The sequence below is a fragment of the Synchiropus splendidus genome, chromosome 9 (assembly GCF_027744825.2).
Source record: "Synchiropus splendidus isolate RoL2022-P1 chromosome 9, RoL_Sspl_1.0, whole genome shotgun sequence".
Taxonomy (NCBI): Eukaryota; Metazoa; Chordata; class Actinopteri; order Syngnathiformes; family Callionymidae; genus Synchiropus; species Synchiropus splendidus.
The window spans coordinates 4590524-4612944 of record NC_071342.1 but is presented as its reverse complement, the minus strand read 5'-3'; the positions used below and the strand labels follow the sequence as shown (position 1 = coordinate 4612944).

General features: G+C 43.0%; 1 protein-coding gene across 1 annotated transcript in view; it reads left to right on the top strand.

The window, feature by feature from the left end:
- The first annotated feature begins 10012 nt into the window (after positions 1 to 10012).
- Positions 10013 to 22421, top strand: part of LOC128764950 (pro-neuregulin-3, membrane-bound isoform) — a 58403-nt gene continuing 45994 nt past the window's right edge. Inside the window, exon 1 of the mRNA XM_053875248.1 lies at positions 10013 to 11783. Within this exon, the coding sequence (XP_053731223.1) occupies positions 11096 to 11783 (688 nt within the window). The 5' untranslated portion in view covers positions 10013 to 11095. The remainder of the gene's footprint in view (positions 11784 to 22421) is intronic.

Genomic DNA, 22421 nt, shown 5'->3' with positions numbered 1-22421 from the left:
TAATGGGAAGAATCGTTCAACTGCTCCCATTCCTACCTCGGACAGATGCTGAACCAACATCTACTGTCTGGTCCAACCCTTGGTGCTTCTCTCCTTGGAGTTTTACTGAGGTTTCGAGAGCACCCTGTGGCCATCAAGGGGATGTTCCACCAAGTGCACTTGCTTAAAAGTGACTGCCCACTTCTCAGATTCTTTTGGAGAGACCTGAATGTGAATACTCCCCCTAAGATCTTTGAGTGGCAGGTCCTACCCTTCGGAAGTACATGTAGCCCCTGCTGCGCCACGTACTGCAGAAACATGTGCTTGATCATACCTGACCCGACGATGACCTCAGGTTCACCATCAGTCGATGCTTCTCTGTGGACAACTGAATGTAGAGCGTACAGTCCACAGAGGAGGCTAAGAGGCTGGTAAACAGACTGAGTGAACTCCTTTCTTCTTTGAACTATGCCAGTGGGCCTCCAACCATCCAAGTGTCCTGAATCATCTCCCACCAGAGTCCCTGTCAAACAGTCTCGAGCGATGGTTAGCACAAGATAAAGCTAATCCCCTGGAATCCACGCTCGGTCTCAGGTGGAATTGGGAAACCGATTCATTTGGCTACATTCATCAACCTGTGGCATACGAGCAACCTACCTTGAGGAATATTTACAAGGTGCTGGCCACACAGTATGATCCCCTGGGCTACCTGCTTCCGTTCACCTCAAGAGCAAAGCTAATCGTCCGACAACTTTGGGACAAGCAACGTTCGCGGGATGACCCCCACCTTCCTGCAGAACTCCTACAAGAGTGGTGTAGCTGGGAAGCGGAACTGGACCTGCTGTGCCACATCACCTTTCCTCGGCCATACCTTCCAAAGGATGTCAGTCACAAGGGTGTGGCATATGAAGTCCATATATTCGCTGACGCTTCTGAGCGAGCCTATGGCGCTGTTGTGTATTTGAGAACTGAGGATAGCCAAGGCCAACTGCACTTGTCCTTCATCCTAGCCCGCTCACGTGTGGCCCCAAAGCGCCATCAGTCCGTCCCGCACTTGGAGCTTTGTGCAGCACTTGTAGCGGCCCAACTAGCCAGTGTCCTGAAGAATGAGCTCACCTTGATTCCCACACAAATAGTATTGTGGTTGGATTCCACCACTGTCCTCACCAGGCTCCACTCCCCGTCCTGCCGCTACAAAGTCTTTGTTGGAACCAGAGTGGCTGAGATCCAAGCACTCACAGAGGACTGCAGGTGGCGTTATGTGGACTCGGCTAATAATCCTGCAGATGATCTGACGTGAGGAAAAGGAATGGAGACACTGTTTCAGCCGAACCGATGGTCACAGGGAAGCCCTGCTTCCTGGCCAGATAAGTCTATGACTGAACCACTTGAGGATCCTACCGAGCTAAGGAAAGGTATCCTATGTGGCACAGTCAATACTGCACCCGTCACTCCAGGCCTCGATACAAAGCAGTATAGTTCCTGGCAAGCACTTTTGGATGCAACAGCCCAAGAACATCGTGGTGCTTCCCCTTCCCTTCCACCAACAACTGAGAACTATCGGCAGGCCGAGATCTTGGTTCTACAACGAGTACGGCAAGGGTCATTTCCTGATGAATACCGCCTCCTTGCAGCGGGCAAACCTGTCGGGTCCAGTAGTCGATTACTCACCCTAGCCCCCGAGATGGACAAAGGGACTGGTCTAATTAGAGTAGGAGGCAGGCTCAGACGCCTACAAGGTGAGGATCAGCTCTCATTGCATCCGATCGTTCTTGAAGCCTCCCATCCGGTTACCCATCTTCTCATCCAGAAATGTGACCGGGAGCTACATGGATTGTTTTGGTCCTCCACTAATAAAGATTGGAAGGCGTAGAGAAAAACGCTGGGGGATAATTTTCAAGTGTCTTACAACCAGAGCAGTGCATCTGGATCTTCTCAGAGGCATGGACACAGACGCTTTCCTGATGTCCCTTAGGAGATTCATTGCCAGAAGAGGAACTCCTGCTGAGCTCATGTCAGATCAAGGGACAAATTTCAAAGGTGCAGAACAAGAATTTGGAGAGGCATTCTCAAACATGACTCCCACCCTATAAAAACACCTTGCCAACAAGAAAATACAGTTCTGGTTCAACCCTCCTGCATCACCTCACTTTGGCGGCGTTTGGGAAAGGGAAATCAGATGTGTGAAGGCCGCACTTAACACCTGTGTTGGAGGTCAAGCCTTGCCTTGTCCTTTATATTCTGCTGCTGGAGGTTGAAGCAATTCTCAATTTGAAGCCTCTGGGATACGTCTCGGCTGATGTGGCAGACCTGGACCCAGTGACGCCAAACAGTCTGCTGATGGGGCGGCGAGGCGGATCACTACCCCTAATGGTTTACCCTGCAACTGAAGTCCTGACTCATCGACGCTGGAGGCATTCACAGACCCTCACCAATCAGTTCTGGTTGAGATTTATCAGGAACTACCTTCCAGAGCTACAGATCAGAGGAAAGTGGCACACGTACCCCCCGGGACTTCTGGAGAAGGCTGACGTGATGTTGGTTGAACCACACCTACCACGAGCCCTGTGGCCCATTGGACAGGTGAAGAAGGTTCACCGTAGCAGTGACGCATGCATCAGATCGGCAGATGTCGACATCAGAGGCCATCTGTACACGAGACCAGTGGCCCAGTTGGTGATGCTGCCATCCTTACCCGAACCTGAACTGAATTGTTTTTTATTTGTTTATCAAAGGTGCAGAGAACAACCAACCTTGTTGTACAGAAGGCTCCCTTTAAGATGATGTCACACGTTGCGTGGCAGTTTTGACATGCGCAGTGGTGGTTGGAGTTTGTCCTGAAAGTAATTGGCTGCCGCTCGTCCTCCTGGTTTTTTTGTCTTAAGTTTCAAGTACATGACCAAAAGTAAGTGTTTGTTTCCACCGCAGTTGCCTTTCAGTGTTTGGTTAGTCCATACTTTAGTTGTGTGCGTTGCCTTGTGTGCATTTGCTATAGTAGCTCCGTCGTCGACGAAGGGCGCTCTAGCAATTAGCCACCGCCCTTTGCGCCGTGTTAAGTGGTCACATGATCAATGGACCGTGTGCATATACTGGCGTTGGTGCCTGTTCCCACGGAAGGAGAATCAGTTTCTTTGACAAGTTTTTGTCAATTAAGGTGTAACCATTGTATTGTAATTTGTATAATTTTGTATAATTGTCTAATGTGTGTTATTTCACAGAAACTATATATCAAGAACTTGGACAAATAAACCCCACAGTTTACACATCTCTTGAACTCCTGTGCTCTGACCGGCCAACCATCGTGAATTCTTTATCAGTTATCTGAACTAGCATCATCATCATCCTTCCTCAACATTAAGCGGTCCTCAACACTTGTACAATCTCTACAGTTTACGTATTCTTTTCTGGTTATTCTTCCCGATGTCAATGCAAAGTGCAGCGCAAACTGAACCCCAGAGGCCATCCACGACAGTGGGGTTGGTGTCCATGATTGTACCGCTTCTTTGCATGGCAGCTTCGGCTATATGTATAATATTATTGCGCAGTACTTGTTTTGTCCTGTTCTGTTATTGAAATGGAAGAGACATTTGATAGCAGACGTAAAGTAGCATCAAGTCTATTATTTTTAATTAATAATATGAAATTTAAATACTACTCACGCCATACAACCTAAAGGTGTGAATGCTGCACATACCAAAAAATAAATAAATGTTAGTGTGAAACCATTATTGGTCTGAACAATGCACACATTTTTTGCACATAAAAAACGTAACAATGCAATTGACTTACCCAGACTCATTTTTTGGCATTGTTTTCCCCATGTTTCGTGCCCTTTTGAAAAATACTGCTTTACTTGAGTAATGGCTTTTTCTTCATTTGAAAATGAGCGCAATTTCATTCTTATACGGAATTTAAAACAGACAGGCGTAATGAACTTAAAGAGGAATTTTTATTTGGAATTATACACTGTAAGTTACAATATTATAATATGACTCAATGTAAGTCAAAATATGATCTAGAAATGTATTAAATCGTTAGATTTCGCAAAGTGATGTACAGCAAGACCCAAGATTTCCAAGATCCAAGATTTTCAAAAGGCCTTTATTTTGAATTGGGACTTGGGAGTTCTAACATCCTGAGTGCATTCCTTAGGTGCTCTGCTTTAATTCTAGAGCACTGGCATTCATGACAAACTATGGAATTCTGCACAATATCATCACACATTCACAAGTATTATTGATCAAAATCCATGATTTTCAAAATGCACTTGGAACAGAGTTCTAACTTCCCGTGTGCATTCCTTCAGTGCTCTACTTTAATTCTAGAGCAGTCCCATGACAATCAAGGAGTTGCATTTTCTTAAACAATGCATCGTGTATCTGTTTCTTTTAATTTGAAATCACCGTCGCGTGTCCATTACTGTAATACCTGTAATACTGTGCAATGCTGAATCGAGGATTTTTGTGCGGACTTGACCGCGGTAAGCAGAAAGCACGCTCGAATTGAAGGCAACCGGAGATGAGACCATTTTTCAACACTACGCGTTTGCTGGTGCTCATCGGAAATGTCTTCTTTAGGCAAAACACTAGCACTTTAGTCCACTGGTGACACCAAAATCAACCAAAACTGAATGTTCTTCAGCGTTACTTTAACGCAACCTATCTGTCAGATCCCAGTTTAACTTTGTCTGTACATGTCAGCTGCGATAGGTGTTAGGCATGAGCTATGTGCATTCCACGTGTGTCATGTTTTCGATTTAAGTTTTCCTCCAAGCACTAGCTTTGAAATATGAAATAACTCCAGAACATCTTGTTCCTGGGGGAAAAAATGAAGACCAGTGCCCAGCTAAGCAACAGTATCTGCAAGATGGCAAAAACTTCTGTCAAAGAGCATGATTCTCCATGAGAGATGTATTCACAGACTGCTGACATTCCCACACAGAGAATAGTAATGCATGACTAAAGTATCTGACATCACCAGTATTTTGCACCAAAATTACTGGCTGACCAGCGAAAAGCTTAATCTGGCCTGTTACTATCTGTCCGTTCAGCACCCAGAATTGGATGGATTCCAGTCAGGGAAAAAGAATAGGGGACGAGAGCCTGCTTGTTTTCCGCTTTAAGACATGGAAGTCACTGCACAGTTCATGTGTTCTGTGTGTGCCGGACGACACACAATGGAGATCGGACAGTCGAGTGCATTGTCAAGGAATGGTACCACTTCACTTGCATTGACACTCTGATGAATTCTGATGATGAATTCTGATGCAGAATGGAGCGGTCGTCAGTGTAAACATCTACAAATCTATCTATTCATCAAAGAGGTTTTCTCCAAAAATATACGTATATGGAGAATGTCGCCAAACTCAGTCATGTGATATTCTTCTGTCAGGATATGATGTTGGTTTTGACAGAGGTTTGCAAACTTTTTAGTAATAGGAGGTCAAAGTTCACCATACAGTTTAGATGAATTTCACAATGAAAAGGGCTTTTCTCCAAAAATACAGAGTAAAATGTTTTCAAACTCAGTCATGTGATAGATCCTACCTTCTTCTGTCAGGATATGATCTTGCTTTTGATGAGGTTTGCAAACTTTTTAGAAATTGGTTCAGCATGAAGTGGTCGGACTAATTCTGTAAGGATGATAACTCCTTCAAAGATGCACATTTCTCCTGGCGAATGAATAAAAATATCTTCGGAGGTGTGTAATTGTCTACTACGGAGTCTATTCTGATTTTTGTGCGATATCAAACAAAAACAACACAATACCTGTCAGCTAATCACTCAATGGATTGTTCCACAGACCGTGAAGAAGAACAGATATAAACTGTGCATGATCCAATGACATCATATTTTGTGGAAATAAATGAACTCGTGGTAGAAAGTGCCATCAAATCTTTAATTTCAATTTTCTCTCGCTCATTAAAACATTCAAAAAAAGATGTTATATACAGTGTTGGGCAAGTTACTTTAAGTTACAGTTACTAGTTACTTCATTCAAAAGTAACTTTCAAACTTTCAAAGTAATTAGTCACTAGCAAAAGTAACGTTTTTAAAGCTGTATATTAAAGCGGAGCTCAAACATAATCATCTTAGAACAGCCGCGGTCATCAGGCTGGGTCGGGAACAAGCAACATTGGGTTAGAATCGGCCCCATTATCGTTATTTGCTAAAGTAGACAGTCAGGTAATTCCTAACCCACTTCAAGTGCAATCCCGTTACAAAGTAACTTGCCACTTGTGACCTAAAGGCAGGGTGAGTGCAAGTGAACGAATGACAATATTGAAACTTTTGATGGGCATATTTATTGTGGTCACTTAGATTATAAACTATACTTGCTTGCGCCAAGCTCACATTGCAGTCCCTGCGTCCACCGCTTTAAAGGAAAGACTGCCCCTCAGCATTGTGGAGAGTGAAGGGTTCAAGGAGATGATTCAGGTCCTTGAACCCTCATATGTATTACCAACAAAGGACGGTTTGTGTGGAAGTTACATTAAGTAGTAGTTGATGTGTACAATTTATGTCATCTGAAATTTAAATGTCTTGATTTGCTTTTGGTTTAATTTTTCAATTTTTTTCAATTTAATTTTCAGACCATCAAACAAATGGTGACCAAGAAGTACGAGGAGGAACAGGAACGAGTGAAAATGGAAGTACAGCAAGCTGTGGCAGTGACTATAAGAGCCGACATGTGGACATCTGTGAACATGGAGGCTTACTTGGCTCTGACCTGTCACTACATGAATGAGAATTTGCAGTTGTGTTCATCAGCGTTGGGAGTGCAATCCTTTCCACAAAGTCACACTGCAGACAATTTGGCCTAGGTCAAAAGAGGTGTTATGGAGGACTGGGCCATAACCAACAAAGTCAAGTGTTTTGTGACCGATGCAGCGGCAAATATGATAGCATCGACTAGACACCTCCAAATTCGCCACTCAATTTGCATTGCACATAGTCTGAATTGATTAGTTAAAAATCACGTGATCAGGTCCCCGCACTTACAGCCCTGAGACACAAAGCAACCAACACACTGGAACAGCACCTATGAAATGCTGTCAAGGCTGCATGATGAAAGGGAACCAGTGTGGCTCTTCTTCTCTTGCTTCCGATACTCCACTGACAGCTGATGAGTTCACCATCACAAGAGAAGTACTTGCAGTGCTTGCTTCATTCCATCAAGCTACAGTGGAGTTGTCTGAAGAGAGGCGGGTGTCAGGTTCAAAGGTCATCCCGATGATGAAAATGCTCTACCTTGCACACACTGGAAGCAATAGAACTACATGCACACATGAAGCGTCGTGTCACAGACACTGCTTCCAGTCTGGAGTCCAAGAGTGTGTTAACCTTGGCAACACTTCTAGACCCCAGATTCAAATCACTTGGGTTCCACAGTTCCTCCAGGTGCACTGAGGCCATAACCAGAGTGCGGCCCGAGTGTGTTTGCGTTATCAAGTGCACGAACGACACCCAGCCTGGACCATCAACACAGGTTGGTGCAACCACATCAGGCATGTTATTATTTGTTTTTGGAAATTGTACTAAAATGCAGATTTTGTTGTTCTGTTTCAGATGACCTATGGCAGCACCTGAATGATGAGGTGCAAGAGTTGGTGAAAGTGCATCTGCAGATGCAGTGATGGAAGTGCAGCGGTACTTGGCAGAGGAAAATATTGGAAGGAGTGAAGATCCTCTGTCATATTGGAAGAGCCAGGGGATTGCATATCCCAACCTTTTCCTGCTTCATTCTTACATTCTACACTGGCATCCTCTGTTCCATGCAAGCGTGTGTTCTCCACAGCAGGAGAAATTGCATCCAAAAAACAAAATAGACTTCATTTTAAAGCATTGGAAAAACTGATTTTTTGGATTTAAAAACAGCGCACAAGCCTCCTCACTCATTTTTACTTAGATTTTCACAATATGATACATGTTAACATAATATGAGATATGATGATGATGATGATATTAGATATGATGATATGATATACGTGTGTTTGCCTGCAGGGATTTTTAATGGCCAGCAGATGTCAGTATTCAGTGACACAGTATCAACAAGGTGTGTCATTTTGTCGAAACGCTTTATGATGCCTCATTTACCCATCACTAGTAGCAGGAACAAACACCAGTGCCAAGCCGATGCTGAAGATCATCTCAACAGCAACACAACTACAGCAACTGGAAACATGAACTGCAGTGACAACTCCACAGCTGTGATAGGCAGCATGTCTTCCAGAACATACCTCACTACTAGTGTGTTCAACTGCTTCTGAGACAATTGCGCAGTGCTGCGTCACGTGACTAATGGGCACGTGGGCTTCACGTCCACCACGGAAGCTTTTAATGCGTATTATGGACACTGCTTTTTAAACTTTGTAAAGAGTTGTCAATGTGAAGTAACGAGTAACGAGCATGTTTAAATCGCAGTATTGGCAAACGCGCTGGTAATATTAGCAAAGGAACGCGTTATGGCACTTGTTATTACACAAGATAACATAGTTCCTATAATGCGTTAGTGCCAGCACTGGTTATATAGTGCTAACGTTGGCTGCGGATAGCTTGACAGTCTAGAAGTTGACCTGAACTCGCTGCAGCGCGGTGACTAGCAAATTAATTTCATGCTCTAAGAATTGATATTGCAAACATTTTAATGAATCTATGGATGATCCTATGAGGCTTTTAGCTCGAAGGGCACCTGGTGGTCCTGAGCACGCCCTGAAGTGCAAAACATGAGAAAAATATAAATAAATGTTCCATTATTAGTGCCTCTATAATGCTCTACTCACAGTGCCATCACACTAGTTTCCATGAAAAGAGTGTTTCCGCCTGGTAATTTCGCCAAATATGATCGAAATCTGCCATCTATCAAGCCGTAGCCACTTTTGCTGGCTGGAGGCGGAGTCGAGTGCGTTGTGACATCACAAACACGGTGACTCTTGTGACCTCTTGTTTGCTGAGACTTCAAGTGCCGCTTTGAGCTCTACTTTAGAGATATCTGCAATCTCTCGAAGCAGAACAGCGAATAGTTAAGTGCGAACAGAAGAGTCACACAAGGAAGCAGTGTCGGCAGGTTGCTCATGCCTCGACTGGTGCTGAGATGTGTTGCAATTTTTTACACTCTCCCCCAACATTATCCGGCAGCCGACGGGTAAATATGGTCATAATTTGCAATGTTGGTTGACTTGTTCGAAAAACAGCAATTGTTTGTCAATTTAGAACAGGATTTCAGGAGCCCTCTAACATACATCCTACATTCTAGGCTCGATGATTTCATGATTCAAAGTTTGCATCCTGAAGCACACGCACTGGACAATGCTGTGCAGGGAATCACATCAAACTTCAACACAGCATTTAAAACGCCACCCCTTGATGGAGCACAGAGTTTTAGGGGCTCGTGAAAGTGAGAGCACTGGTGTGGAAACTTTCATAAATGCTCTCCGCCTGCAAGTGGCCAGTATGTAAATATTGCAGGCACATAACAAAGTCTCAAGAGATTCACCAAACTGCAACATCTGACATCCGAATAAATGATTTTCAGTTGTTATTTGACAGAATAGTTGCTGTCAAATGAGTTTTTCTGCCTTTTTTGCCACCTTGAAGAGGTATATGAAAACGTGTCTGAATTAAATGTATGATTTCTAATTATATATATATATATATATATATATATATATATATATATATATAATTTGTGATCATTATGATTCTGATTATTGATATATCATGACAGACAATACATTAGTTTGCATTATCAGTGGTCCAAAAATATACAATGCAAAAAAAAGCATTTTCTCCTAACAAATAAGGCTATAATAGAGATATAAGAGAAAGATAATTTATATTTATACAACATCACTTTGATGTCATGGAAGAATGTCTTGCAGGTCCTCTCATCCTCCTGTTCTCACCATCTGTTCTCACCATGCCCCTCACCCCCCCACCGCGCTTGTCTTTAGCCACAGCACATACAAAGCTACATTCAGATACACGGGCTTGTGTCTCTGTATGCATCGGGATATTTACTCTCCAGTTAACAGACGAGGGCACAGTTCCCAGGGATGGTGCATCTAGCAGGTGCATCCCCCTCCGCCTCCCCGTCTTCATCTTCCTCCTCCCTCGCTCACTCTCCGTCGACCGCTGTGCTGCCTCCCCCTCCCTCCTCTGTTCGGAACGGCGGCTCATGGATGGCAGCTGGATATTCATCGTCGTCACCGCGGCTAAAATGATCCGATACTGCTTTTTTAGCACATGATTCGAGGGCGTACGTGGGGGCGAACACGCTTCTTGCGAGCTCTTCGCGGGTCCCGTTCGCCTGGATGCTACGGTGCCAGAACAAGGGATTTTTTTTTTCCCTCCTGGATGGTGAAGAGAATCAAGTCGACACACCGTCGTTCCCCTGTGGTGGAATGTGAAGAGACGTGAGGTTTTCTGTGCCGCAGCGCTCCGTCGAGACATCAGGGTGCTGAGCGAGAAGCTTCCCAGAAATCTGATCCACGGCCACCTCGAGATGCAGCAGGATTGCAGATCCATCCACCCTGCAATGGAGCTACACCCCTCCTCTTCCTGCCGCCTTTTTTGACGTAAAATTCATTCGATCCGTCTGATTGTGATGCAATTGTGTGTGCCATCAGATAGAAATAAGCTCTATAATCCAGGGAAACAGACCAAGGATGGGATATCCATGAATCTTTGAAGGATTCGGAGGATTTTACTGAAGTGGAAGACACTGGCATTTTTCCATAGAGACGAAGGGTTAGCGCCACCTTGCAAATTTCTCTCCCTGATGAGACAATCGTGCTCTGTCTTGGATGGTACCTGTGCATGTTAAGTAGTGAAGGTGCCCACTGCAGTGGCACCAATACCAGGCTCCTGGCAGATGCCAAAGCCATCAAAGTTCTTTGTTCGTGTCCACTGAAGGTTGGTGGTGTTTTTTCTCAGATTTTCCACTGAAATTAATGACAGTCATTTGAAGATTTTCTGGGTCAGCGTTTATTGCTGCCCCATCTTTCTCCAGTCAGATATTTTTTTTATTCAGGCTTGTCAGTCGCAGATTTTTCTGGTTGCTTTTCTCCTTGATGTCTTAGCTGGGTTACTGATGTGTCTACCAGGATTCACCCTCCATGAGCCATAAGGGCTGTCAGGGAAGAATGAGCCAGTGTTCCGGTCCAGCTGTATCAGGGGCGGTAATCCTGGGAGAGCCTGAGGGACCCAGAGCCTCTGTTGAAGAGGCGGAGGACCAGGCCCAAAACCAGGGCCCACTTCGCTGTGCAGTCTGGCCTCGTCAGCAGACATGGCTTTGTGCAGTTCCCTTACTCATTGGCTGCATTGGTCTTGGGCTAAGTCTGATGCTCCTCAAGTGGATAATCGTCGGAACCGTACGAGATTATGTGCCAACGGACCTGGTGGATGCTAATCGGATTGGCCAGGATCCAATTTTTCTTTCCAAACCCAGTGGGATCCCTAAATATCCTGAGACCACAACAACAACAACAACAACTCCTACTGTTGAGGGCAGTAACACGAGGACTGTCACAGAGTCAAGATCGAGAACTCAAGGCACATCTACCACATATCCAAAAGGGGGACGTAGCCAAGTGACCCAGCGAAATCCCGGGAATCGTCGAGGACCGGCAGGATTTACTACAAGCACCACATCCATGCGCACAACTTTTGGAATTGGATTGGTGACATCCAGCATATCTCTGAATCCAACAGTTCTTCATGATTCCACGCCAATGTGGACCCGGGAACCTACCACAACTGAGACCACCACACATTCAACCCGCTCTCATGGTCACCGCAAAACATGTGAGTTCATCGACTTTTTTTCCAGTTATATGCCATTTTGATATGCGTGTGTTTAACACTATGTTAGCTTAGAGTGAAGAGACAGTGATACTTCACACTTCTGTCTCCTAAAATGGTTGTTTTACATTGGCATGATAATATTTTGGCCGAATCAGAATTTGTTGATGGTCCCTAACTGATGCTGGTTCTGTCACATAGTAGCGGCACTTGGGACAGTCTTATTCAAAACAAGGCAACAGACAGACAGAAGTCGATTGTCTTAATTTGGAGTTGATTTGATGTTCTTTAACATCTCCAGTTCATTGCAAGATTTCATGATTTAATCTTAGTCTCCTGCTTTTTTGATTATCCTTCACTAGGGAAGGGCGATATGGACAAAAAAGGTTATCACGATAAATGTTGTAATTATCAGGATAAATACATTTTCATTCTATCCAATGTGTTGGACCATATAGTCTCTCTTGATGATGTTTTATGATGAAAGTTATTTATGTTTAAATATAATAGTTAACTAAGTGTAGAGATGAGAAATTCAATGTTTTACATCTCTGATAGAAGCCGCTGGTGTCTGACAGACTGCTCTGCCAGCTTTATTTAGGGGTTAAATTGAGCCGTCTCTTAGCTGTATCTCATGTCTCTTAACAGTTGACTTTAACTAAGGACCAGTCTGGACACATTTCCTAGATGCTATTGAAGAAATATTAGAAATTATGTGAATAAATGATCATTTGGTTATGTTCTATTCTCCAAATCATAATACAAACTGTCAGTCCTTTGTCTTATGCGATGAAAAACCTTTTCATAATTCACTCTCCTTAAATGGTTGTTTTTCATTGTCTTGTTGAAGATTTCACTAATACTTTGACGGCTTTAGAATTTATTGATGGTCCCTAACTAATTAGCGCTTCTGTGAGCGTGTCCGTAATCAATGAACCCTGATGGGGAAGCGGAAGAGGACGTCGACGGCAATACCAGAACGGATGTCCGTCCAATATCCAACTATTTTCACCATGGTGTTTCACCGTGGCGCCAGCGCAGCGGGAGACCTGCATGTGTTGATGTGAACCAAGGTAGATGACTGCGTCGGAGATCCTATGAGGACCGGTCCATCTAATAAGATAAACGCAGATCCACAGACTCAGAGTCGACCAATGAAATTATCAAAGGTTCCCTATATAAAAAATAAATATAAATAACTTTAAAACTACGGTCATGTACTCGTGCTGTGTTTAAAAAATCGATTTTCTGATTCTGAATCGATTCGTAAATTAATTCCATAAAATCGATTCGTAGGTCCAAAGATCGGATTAATTAATTTACGTTAACACCTATTCTCCGGGTGAAGTCCAACCCCTTTGACGCAGGCGCGCACCTGGGACACCAAAGTCAAAACAACATGCCTCCTCACAGTGGCAACACTAGCAACGTGCCGGGTTTGAAAACGCCTGAAACGCTCAAAGCAACGGTCTGGCACCATTTTGGGTTCAGACGCGACCAAACTAAAAATGCGCTCGACAAAAGCATAGCAATTAGCATGTTTTATGCCTAATGGAGGTATTGGAAGTGTTGCAGTATTGCGGAAATACGACCCACTTCACGAATCACGTGACACGACATCACCCAGCGCTCCTTTGCAAGCCATCCACCGGGCCACAACAAATGAAACTCGAGCGAACTTTACCACTACCGAGTAATTCTGCACGCTCTGTCAAAATAACTGAAGCGATTGCGGGCTTCATTTGCAAAGATATGCGCCCGTCTTCCGTCGTTGAAAACGACGGCTTCAGGCGGCTAATGAAAGTAACAGAGCCACGCTACGTTATGGTGTCTCGCAAAGGTCTGTTATCCCAAACATGCACCAGTCAGTAAAAGAAAACGTGAAAAGTCAGCTTCAGTCAGCAGTCAGGGTGGGCACTACAGTGATAGGTGGACATCTTCGCAATCTTACTCGAATCTGACAACTCACTATATTGATGAGGAGGGGAACCTCATCTCGTACGTACTACAGACCACAGAGAACTGTTTACATACTGCGCAATGACCGTCAGGTTGCTGTGAAGTCAGTAACCAGCACTCTGTTTACATTTTCAGTGGCTGAGAATATCTTTTTTTTTATTTTGATAATAACATCAAAATGCATTAGTATTAAACAGCAGCATCTTTTGGGTGAATTTTTAATGTCATATTTCTAATAATGCACCAGTCCCATGAGCAGTCACATCTGGTGTTCTGTGTCTGGATCTTTATTATCATTTACTATGAATCCTTCATTAATTTCCTGTTGAATGTCAATATGATACTAGTATTAATATGCCCTATCATGTACCAAACTCTCCACAACTGTCACACGCCGATGTCGGCTGTCAAACTCTGCGGAGCTGGTGAGTCAACTGCGCTCTCGCGGTCTCGTCATGTTCACGTGCGTAAGTCCAATGCAGCACGTAAGCTGCATGTTTATCAAATTTAGCGTTAAATGCAGAATTGTCATCGTGGAGATTGTGTTTGGCGATATATCGTGTACAATAAGTCTATCCCATCCCTATCCTTCACGTTTCCTACTCAAAACTCGCTGGGTCCGGGGTAGCGCCAAAAGCCATTAGCAGTGCTTGAGTTTACCACGTGATGGCAGAAAACGCGAGGGCAGAGCAGTTTCATAACCCTCACTGGCCAATATATTTCAAGATGGTGCGCGAGTACCTACCCCAGTTCATGCATATGCAAGAGATTCTAACAGGTATACTAGGATACATTTGTGAAAGGGAAATACAGATACAAGTATCCTAAACCGCATTGATCATTGAAGTGTCACTGTTCAAATGAAAATAAAATATTTAATTTTGACAAAAAATGATGTTAAAAGGTTAAAGAAAGAAGACCATTGACCAATATCAACTAGAACCGTTATCCTTCTTCTGGTGGTTGGCCCATCTTAATCCCATCCCAATCTGTTGCATGCAGTGTAAGTGAGAATGAGAGTCAATCATTTAAAATGTATTTTCTTACTGGCAGAGTGATCGTTCAGGGTGATCATCATCCCCTCCCGACACATATTTCAGCTAAACCTTGTGAAATGGAAAAAAAAATCAGGTGATCAGTTGAATGTCAGCCAAGTTAAAGGACTGTGAAAGTGTGAGCGAACACAGAAGTCCAGGAGACAGATAGATAGATAAATCTGGATTAGTGGAACAGCTAGGATACTGGTTCGGTGGCAAGCCTGAAATTTTAAAATCTGAACGACCATGAAACTCTGCTTCAACAGCTCTCTTCAATGCCATGTCAACCTATCAAATACGAGTTTCTTGACTTCTGAAATGTGTATAAATGCCGTCTATAATGTCTATAATATGCCGCCCGCAGTTGCAAAGTCAGACTCCGCAAAGGCATGAGAAGCAGCACATTTTGATCTTGCACCTTGCTATACAGGCAATAATGACTGGAAATTCAGGGTGTCCTGCTGAAAATCCAAAAAAAAATCCAATTTCTCATGTTTTTCAGTTTAAGGCATCCCCAGGATGCTTCCGTAGCTAAAAGCCTGTACAGTACCACTCGGTCCTGTGGGAATGATGATTCTATGACTGAATGTGTTTGCCATCTGCCACTGCTCGTCTTAAAGAGGGTGAGAGGGATTAGTGATTATGCTCTCAATTTTCTCTACGATCCTCCTCCCCATCATCTCCTTCACACTCCTATTCTCTTCCAATAACGGAGCGAGGCTTCTTCTCCTAGTTTTCAGCTTGTTAATATCAGCATCTGTGTTGACGCTCCAAAGAGTGTGCTGGGGACAACAGTGGTGATAGACTGTCTGCAGCTGTCTGCTGGTCACGATGAAGGATCTCAGCTTCTTTTAGAGGAACCGTCTGAACTGGTAATCTTCTTTGTGACTGCGTAGTTGTTGACGTGTCAACAGCGTGAGGTGTCCAATTCTGCGGTTGGGGTGAACAGGCAGCTCTTTGTTGGTGTCCAATTTCAATCATCTGTTCCAGGATGGTGGTGGGGGCTGGAGTTCATAATCTCTGACTGGAAGGCAGTATACCTGAATGTGGTTAGAGGTTATTGGCCGAAAACCATAAATGAGGTGACAAAGGCCAGAAACCTAAAACTGTAACACTGAAAGAACTTATATGCCAATTAGTAGTTCCACTGCATTTATGACTGACCTTGTGCATAACTCACAAAATCAATGCATTGATTTAAAGATTCATGATGGAAATCATAAAACAAATAACAAAATTTAGAAAACTATAATTTACAAATCACAAAATCTTGTGGAACAGAACAGCAGAAGGAAGACATCATGTGATTCGTGTGAGTTAAATAATTATATACTGCATATTTACACATAAAATGGACAGTATTTACTTGAAAAAATGAATTGATGCACATTTAATTTATATTGATGCCCCTCAGACTGTGTAAGTGCCCCCCACCCTCAAAACAACCCATCCTCATGCAGGTTACCAGCATGTACAGTGTTTTGCCCATGTACTAAACCTTGCATCACAACGGGCATTTAAAGTAAACTCTGCCGTCTGGCTACTTCCAAAGGTTAGAAGGAGCTCGATCTTCTTTCATAACAGCACGATGGGAGCAAAAGCACTTAAAAGGAATCGGAGACTCCTTGGATTACCCCAGCACAAGCTCCTCACTGACATGTCTGTTCGGTGGAATAGTGCCTACAAAATGGTCTCTAGGTTTCCTCGAACAACAGCCTCTCTGCTGCCCTCGTATCTCCTGAGGTAAGATTTTTTTTCATATTCTTAAGTATGTCTTTGTTTGTCACTCATCAATCTGAAGCAATGCACTTTAATGCAACAACTATTTAAGCTAATAACACACAACAACATGACTGTATTCTTATCACCCATCTACTCTATTAAACTACCACTGATAATTCAGAAATGGCAGTAAGCATTTAATAATTTAAATTCATAGCCAAAAAATAATAATAATCCATCAATGTTTTATTCTGCTTGTTTTCTTACAGGTAAGAAAGGATTTGACTGACTGTGCACTGGCAGAGACAGACATCTCAAGTGCAGAAGAGTTGGTTGAAGTGCTGAAGCCAATGCTTGTGGCTACAAACGTGCGTGAGAAGAGTCCCACGCTTTCAGTAATTGCCTCACTTCATGCTCAACTTCTCAGTGACACAACAAGCTCTATTGGAGATTCACCTCTGGTTCGAGGAATTAAAGGAGCCCTCCACCAAGATCTGTCTAAAAGATACAAGTCTGTGGAAGACAAAGACCTTCTAAATGTCTCATCAGTTCTTGATCCCAGATTTGAATCTTAACTTTGTCCGTCACCTAAAAAAAACGCAACACATTTATGCATAACTACAGTCCAAGGCTGTGGCTTTAAGGGAGGCTACTGAAGTGGCTCAGGGGCAAACCCAGGAGGGGAAAACGCGGGCGGCAGGAGTTGAGGTGGTGTAACAACAGTGACTTTACTGTCCAAAGACAAGAAAGTCTGCACTTGTCATCCTGCTGGGTCAACCCTTCAAGAAAACTACAACTGGTGTCTCACTGTCAGCAACATCCATTGCAGAAAGGGAGATTAAACAGTCTCAAGATACTGCTGCTTTGGCCCTGACCAAGGATCCACTGTTGTGGCTGTGCACTCGCGTCTGGAAGTGGTGCACTGCTCATAAATGACAGAATTCTTGTTCATCCATGAGTTGAGCATTAGTGTTACACTGACGCTTCATTCATGTTGTTTATGGAAGTATGCCACAGCTCCAGCAACTACAACAGAGACAACCATTCGGCGAATAATGCAAAATATTATTGGACTTTAAATGAAGTAAATTTTCGTGAATGGCTTATGGTAAATGTACAACAAAATCACAGAAATACCTTTATCCGCTGCCTCTTTCTCCCACTCTAACTCTGTCGCAACACTAGTCAGGTGCATCGCCAGGCAGTGGTGCTTTCAGGATTCATTCGTTTACGCCGCGATTGAGACTGTAAAACTTCTGCACTGATGTCCGGCTGCTTCTTTACATGCAGAAGAACTGATGACAGGCTGTAGCGCTTGCTTTCAGCATCCATAGAGCCGTTTGAGATCCCATAAACATTCAATTCAACAATTATTTTTATGAAACATTTCCATCAAACAAATTTCACAGTAGTTCAGATTCTGAACTCTGTTCCTGTGAACTTGTGATGTGGACCGTGTGTATGAGGGAGACAAAGGTGAATACATGAAACAACAGTCCCCGTTTCTAGTCTTCATGTATTTTGGGTCGAAACTAACTCACATTACATTGAAACACTTTGATTAAATGGTCGTAAACAAATCCCTAAATCAATGAAATAAAATAAGTTTGAATACCGCGCTCTGTGCCTGTCTTCTTAAAGTAAATGATTCAATGTTCTCACATCCACTTCAACAAAAATATCCATCTTTCTGTAACTTTATTTTGAAAAAGTCTATGATTGGAAGGTATGAAACATAAATGAATATGTTCATTGTGTTAGTCCATTGGGTCATTATTATTATTATTGTTATTTTTATTACTTTACTTTGAACAGCTCGAAGACATTTAAGAAGCAGGGCGGGAATTATAGCTTTTTAATTTTTTTGTCATCAATTCATCGAAAAAATCATTGAATGATGGATCGATTCTGGAGCAGGGGTATAAAATGTGTTTCTGTTAGTTCTAGCCATCTGTGAGAAATGTCATGAATTAATACAATGTTTATATGGAACTAAATATTGGAAATCATCTTAAGTTGCATAAAGCCAATAATGTGTTCAGCAGTCAAAAGTTGAATCGTGTCTGCGTGTGATGATGCCCGACTCTGGATGGTTGATGTTCACATGAGCGCAGCAGCTTCATGGTGGTCTGCGCTCTGATGCACCGGTCGGATTAGGACCAGATTAGGATATGTTATCATGACACTGGAGAGGAGGGATCATCCATAGAAGTAATTATACAAACTCCTCCTCACATTAAAACGATGTTTGGAATGTGGCCCCTGACTCAGTTGGTTCTTTCAGTCTCTGGCCTTGATTGATAGTGGATACATTGTGCCTGTATTCCAGTCAGTGAACGGTAGTAGGAGTACTACAGTTTCAAATATAGGGATAAGAAGTGTAACACCAGGGAAACCCAGAAGAATATAGGAAAAAAAATCCAGTTACCTTATTACGTTAACGCTACTGATTTCATGGATTTCATATCATGTTTTGACACCTGTGGACTGCAACGTAATTGGAGGAAGAAGAAGAGAAAGAAACATTCATGTGAGCCTGTGACATACATAACATTTCTAACTACGAGCGGCAACATAGAATGAAGGTCGCAAAGGTCATCCTCCGTCACAAACAAGGTGATAAGCAAAACTTGAGTGCTTACAGTGTTTTTTATTGCTGCATTACAACAAAATTTGAGAAATAGTTTCTACAAAAATATGGATAAATTGTTAAAAAACAAAACAGTGAATGATCGGCAGTTTGGGTTTAGGACCCCCCGAGGGCATCAATTTAGTACGTATGTGAGTATCTTTAGAAAGTAGTTAGTAAGGTTATGTCTTCCTACGGTTTTTAAAATGTGGTAATCGTCATGAAACAGTTATTGAGCTGAACGCCCGTCACCCAGCTTCGCTCATTCTGTCCCGATGCACCCAAAGGCTTCACCACGCCTCGTCCTCGTGAAAATTGAGCGGCGTGAAGCTGCTCTGGAAGACACAGTGAGCGCGCTACACAGAGTGAGCCTGTAGGAGCAACCCTCTGCCTGTCAGCAAGAGAGCTCAAGCCCCTGTTTACACGGCGGGGGACGCTAATATTAGCCGCTGTTAGCTCCCGACTCGGCCGTCTGTACAACGGGGTCATGGTTTTCAGAATCAGAACCTCCAAGGAGCAGACACTCATACAGCATTTTGAGATACTACAGCAGTTATAGCTGCTTGTTGGAGATTTTTCAAAAACCAATGATTATTTGGAAGTGGATAAATGCACAACAACCTCTCACGCTCAACCTGAGACAGGGCTGATAAAAATCAATCTCCTTGTTATTCATCACGCTGCAGAGACGCAAGAAGAGCGCTCGAATATGGAAATTTCATAATCAACGGAGTGACTTCTTGTCTCATGATCTCATGTAAAATTACTAAAAAATCTTGCAATGTGAAATCACAGCTTACAACATCTAAACCACAGAAAAATCTTTGCAACTCGAAATATCGTCTTCCATCTCCACTGTTCTCTCTGAAGTCGAACCATACATATTAACATATTGTGTCGAGAGAGAAACCTTTAACCTACATGGTGAAAGTTAAATATAACTGTTAAATTCTTATTGATGTTTTATACATTAATTGTAGTTCATTGTTCAATAAAATTTGACAGAAAAATATTAAATCGTTAATAATCATTTGAAGAATTGTGATTATGATGTGAATCAAAATAATCGTGTTTATCATTTCTTGCCATAACTGTCCAGCCCTAGTAGAAAGTTACATTTCCTGCAGAATAGCTCTTTATCACATTTACAAGGCATTGTGTCTCACTCCTCACTGTGGAATTAAATAGTTAAAAATGCTGCTTTAGTGAGAGAAGTGATGCAACAGCGACCCGTTTGCGTGCATGTGGCAATAAATCTTAGCCGGAAAAATGTATCGTGTGATCAATTCACTTATTGATGATCATAACAGGCCTACCACTATGGGAGGTTAGAAGAGCCGGCTGCAGGCTTTTAGCTATCTGGGAGCCCTAAACTGCAAGAGATGAAAAAATGAACGCAATGAACTAACCCTAACCCTGCATTCTCAACAGTCTCAGTGACGAGTCGTGCATTTTACACCTAGGCCTTCAGTCAAGTCGGCCCCTACCCACATATTAATAAAAACAAAAACCAAAAAAAGGGGATAAAAAAGAGAAACAGACAGGACTGTTTTGTCACTCACTGAATTGGTAACAGCAAAAATTCGGTTTTTGCTGTTACCAAACATTGTGCGGTCCGTCTCCTAATATGTCTTTCTGGAATTTGTGACTTGACTTCCACCAGCAACGGACTTTATATGATGTTTCTTCTGGGATATTTCTGCGAATAACACGCAAAAACAAACCCTTTAATACATTTGATGACGTGAGATATCATCTTAAAAAAAATATCACTTTACTGATGCTGTGGCAGCTCTCATGTAAGTTTTGCCGCACCGCCAGGCTAGTTCATATGTGGCGGAAGCCCTGTTGTACTCTCATTTGCAAAGTCTCTGTTTTGGATCAGAAAGACGAGACGGCCACACTTTGCTGACAGCAGCACAAGAAACATGTCAGAGTAGAATAACACACCTGCAACAGTGCCCCAAAATAAATATCTCAAGCGTTTGCACTCACCAAGTGCCAAGCCTGCCGTAGCCGCTTGATTGGAAGTGGTGAACTTCTTCCGCCTAGTTATCGCGCCGGTGTGGCTGTAGATGCTGGGGAAATGCAGGGGCAGAGAACACGATACACGCTGGAATGACACCAAACATCTGTGTTTTCATTGCTGTGAAGCTAGTTTGCCCATAAAAATCCGTATATGTTTAATCCACAGGGTTCCAAGAGCGAGAAAAGAGTGGCGGTTAGTCTGGAAATAACGGTATGAGTATCCAATCACTGGACGCTTACAAGTCACGTTCAACGTGAGGCCAGCTATATGACCTCACTGTCCCCAACTTGTGATATGATTGGCTATTGCCACTCTATGTTTCTGTTCAGCCTGAGGGCACCTGCGCTTGGCCTTGGACCGATAGGATGAAGAGAAAAACTCGGATATACTATGGCATGAATATGATTATTATATGTACTATATATCATATATTTTGGGAAAATACATTAAAAATGAAATTCACTTTTGTCATAAATATGCATATGATTTCCGGTTATGTTAGGACACCAGAGAAGGCCTTGCTGGCCCTGACGGTCCGCCACTGTAAGGACTGTACATGAATTCTACTGTATACTGATAGCAGGCAGTGCTGGATCCTTGCAGCTCAGGCTACACACTTAGCAGGACTATTCAAAACCGTCCCATCCTCAATCCCATGGTGTAATATAGAGAATTTCCCAATTAGAAGCCAACCTCCCAATCTCTCAGTCAGCATCTCAGGGTCTTCACAATGAACAGTGTGGGATACAATAAGAATTTTGTGATCGACTCCACTCAGTGAATCGTCCATTTGCCCATTGAGAGCCCCAGACCACGCCCTAATCTTTTGAACACTCATGGTCATGTGGTGATACACAAAACCCCAGAGGAGGCTTTTCACGCCCACTGCCGCATCACCAGTTCAGCAATGTTCTGAAGTCATATTGAATGGTCAAGGAAGTGTAACAACACGGTCAAAAAGATGACTCACTTTAACAGGTGATTTATACATGTTAAACTGGTGAGCATCCATCCTACTACTGTGTCCATCAATCCATAGTGACCGTTACACATAGCAGAAAGGTGGTCCGACCCGGGCATCAAATCCACATCCTTCTTGCTGCAAGGCGAGAGTGCTAACCACTAGTGGTGAGATAGCTAATTATAACGCTTCAATGCTTGAATATTTAACCAGTCCATTGGGCGTTGGACTCGTTGAAAATTCTACCATATTTGCTTTAAATAATCATGCAAAGCGAATATACTGCATGGTATGAAAGGTTTGT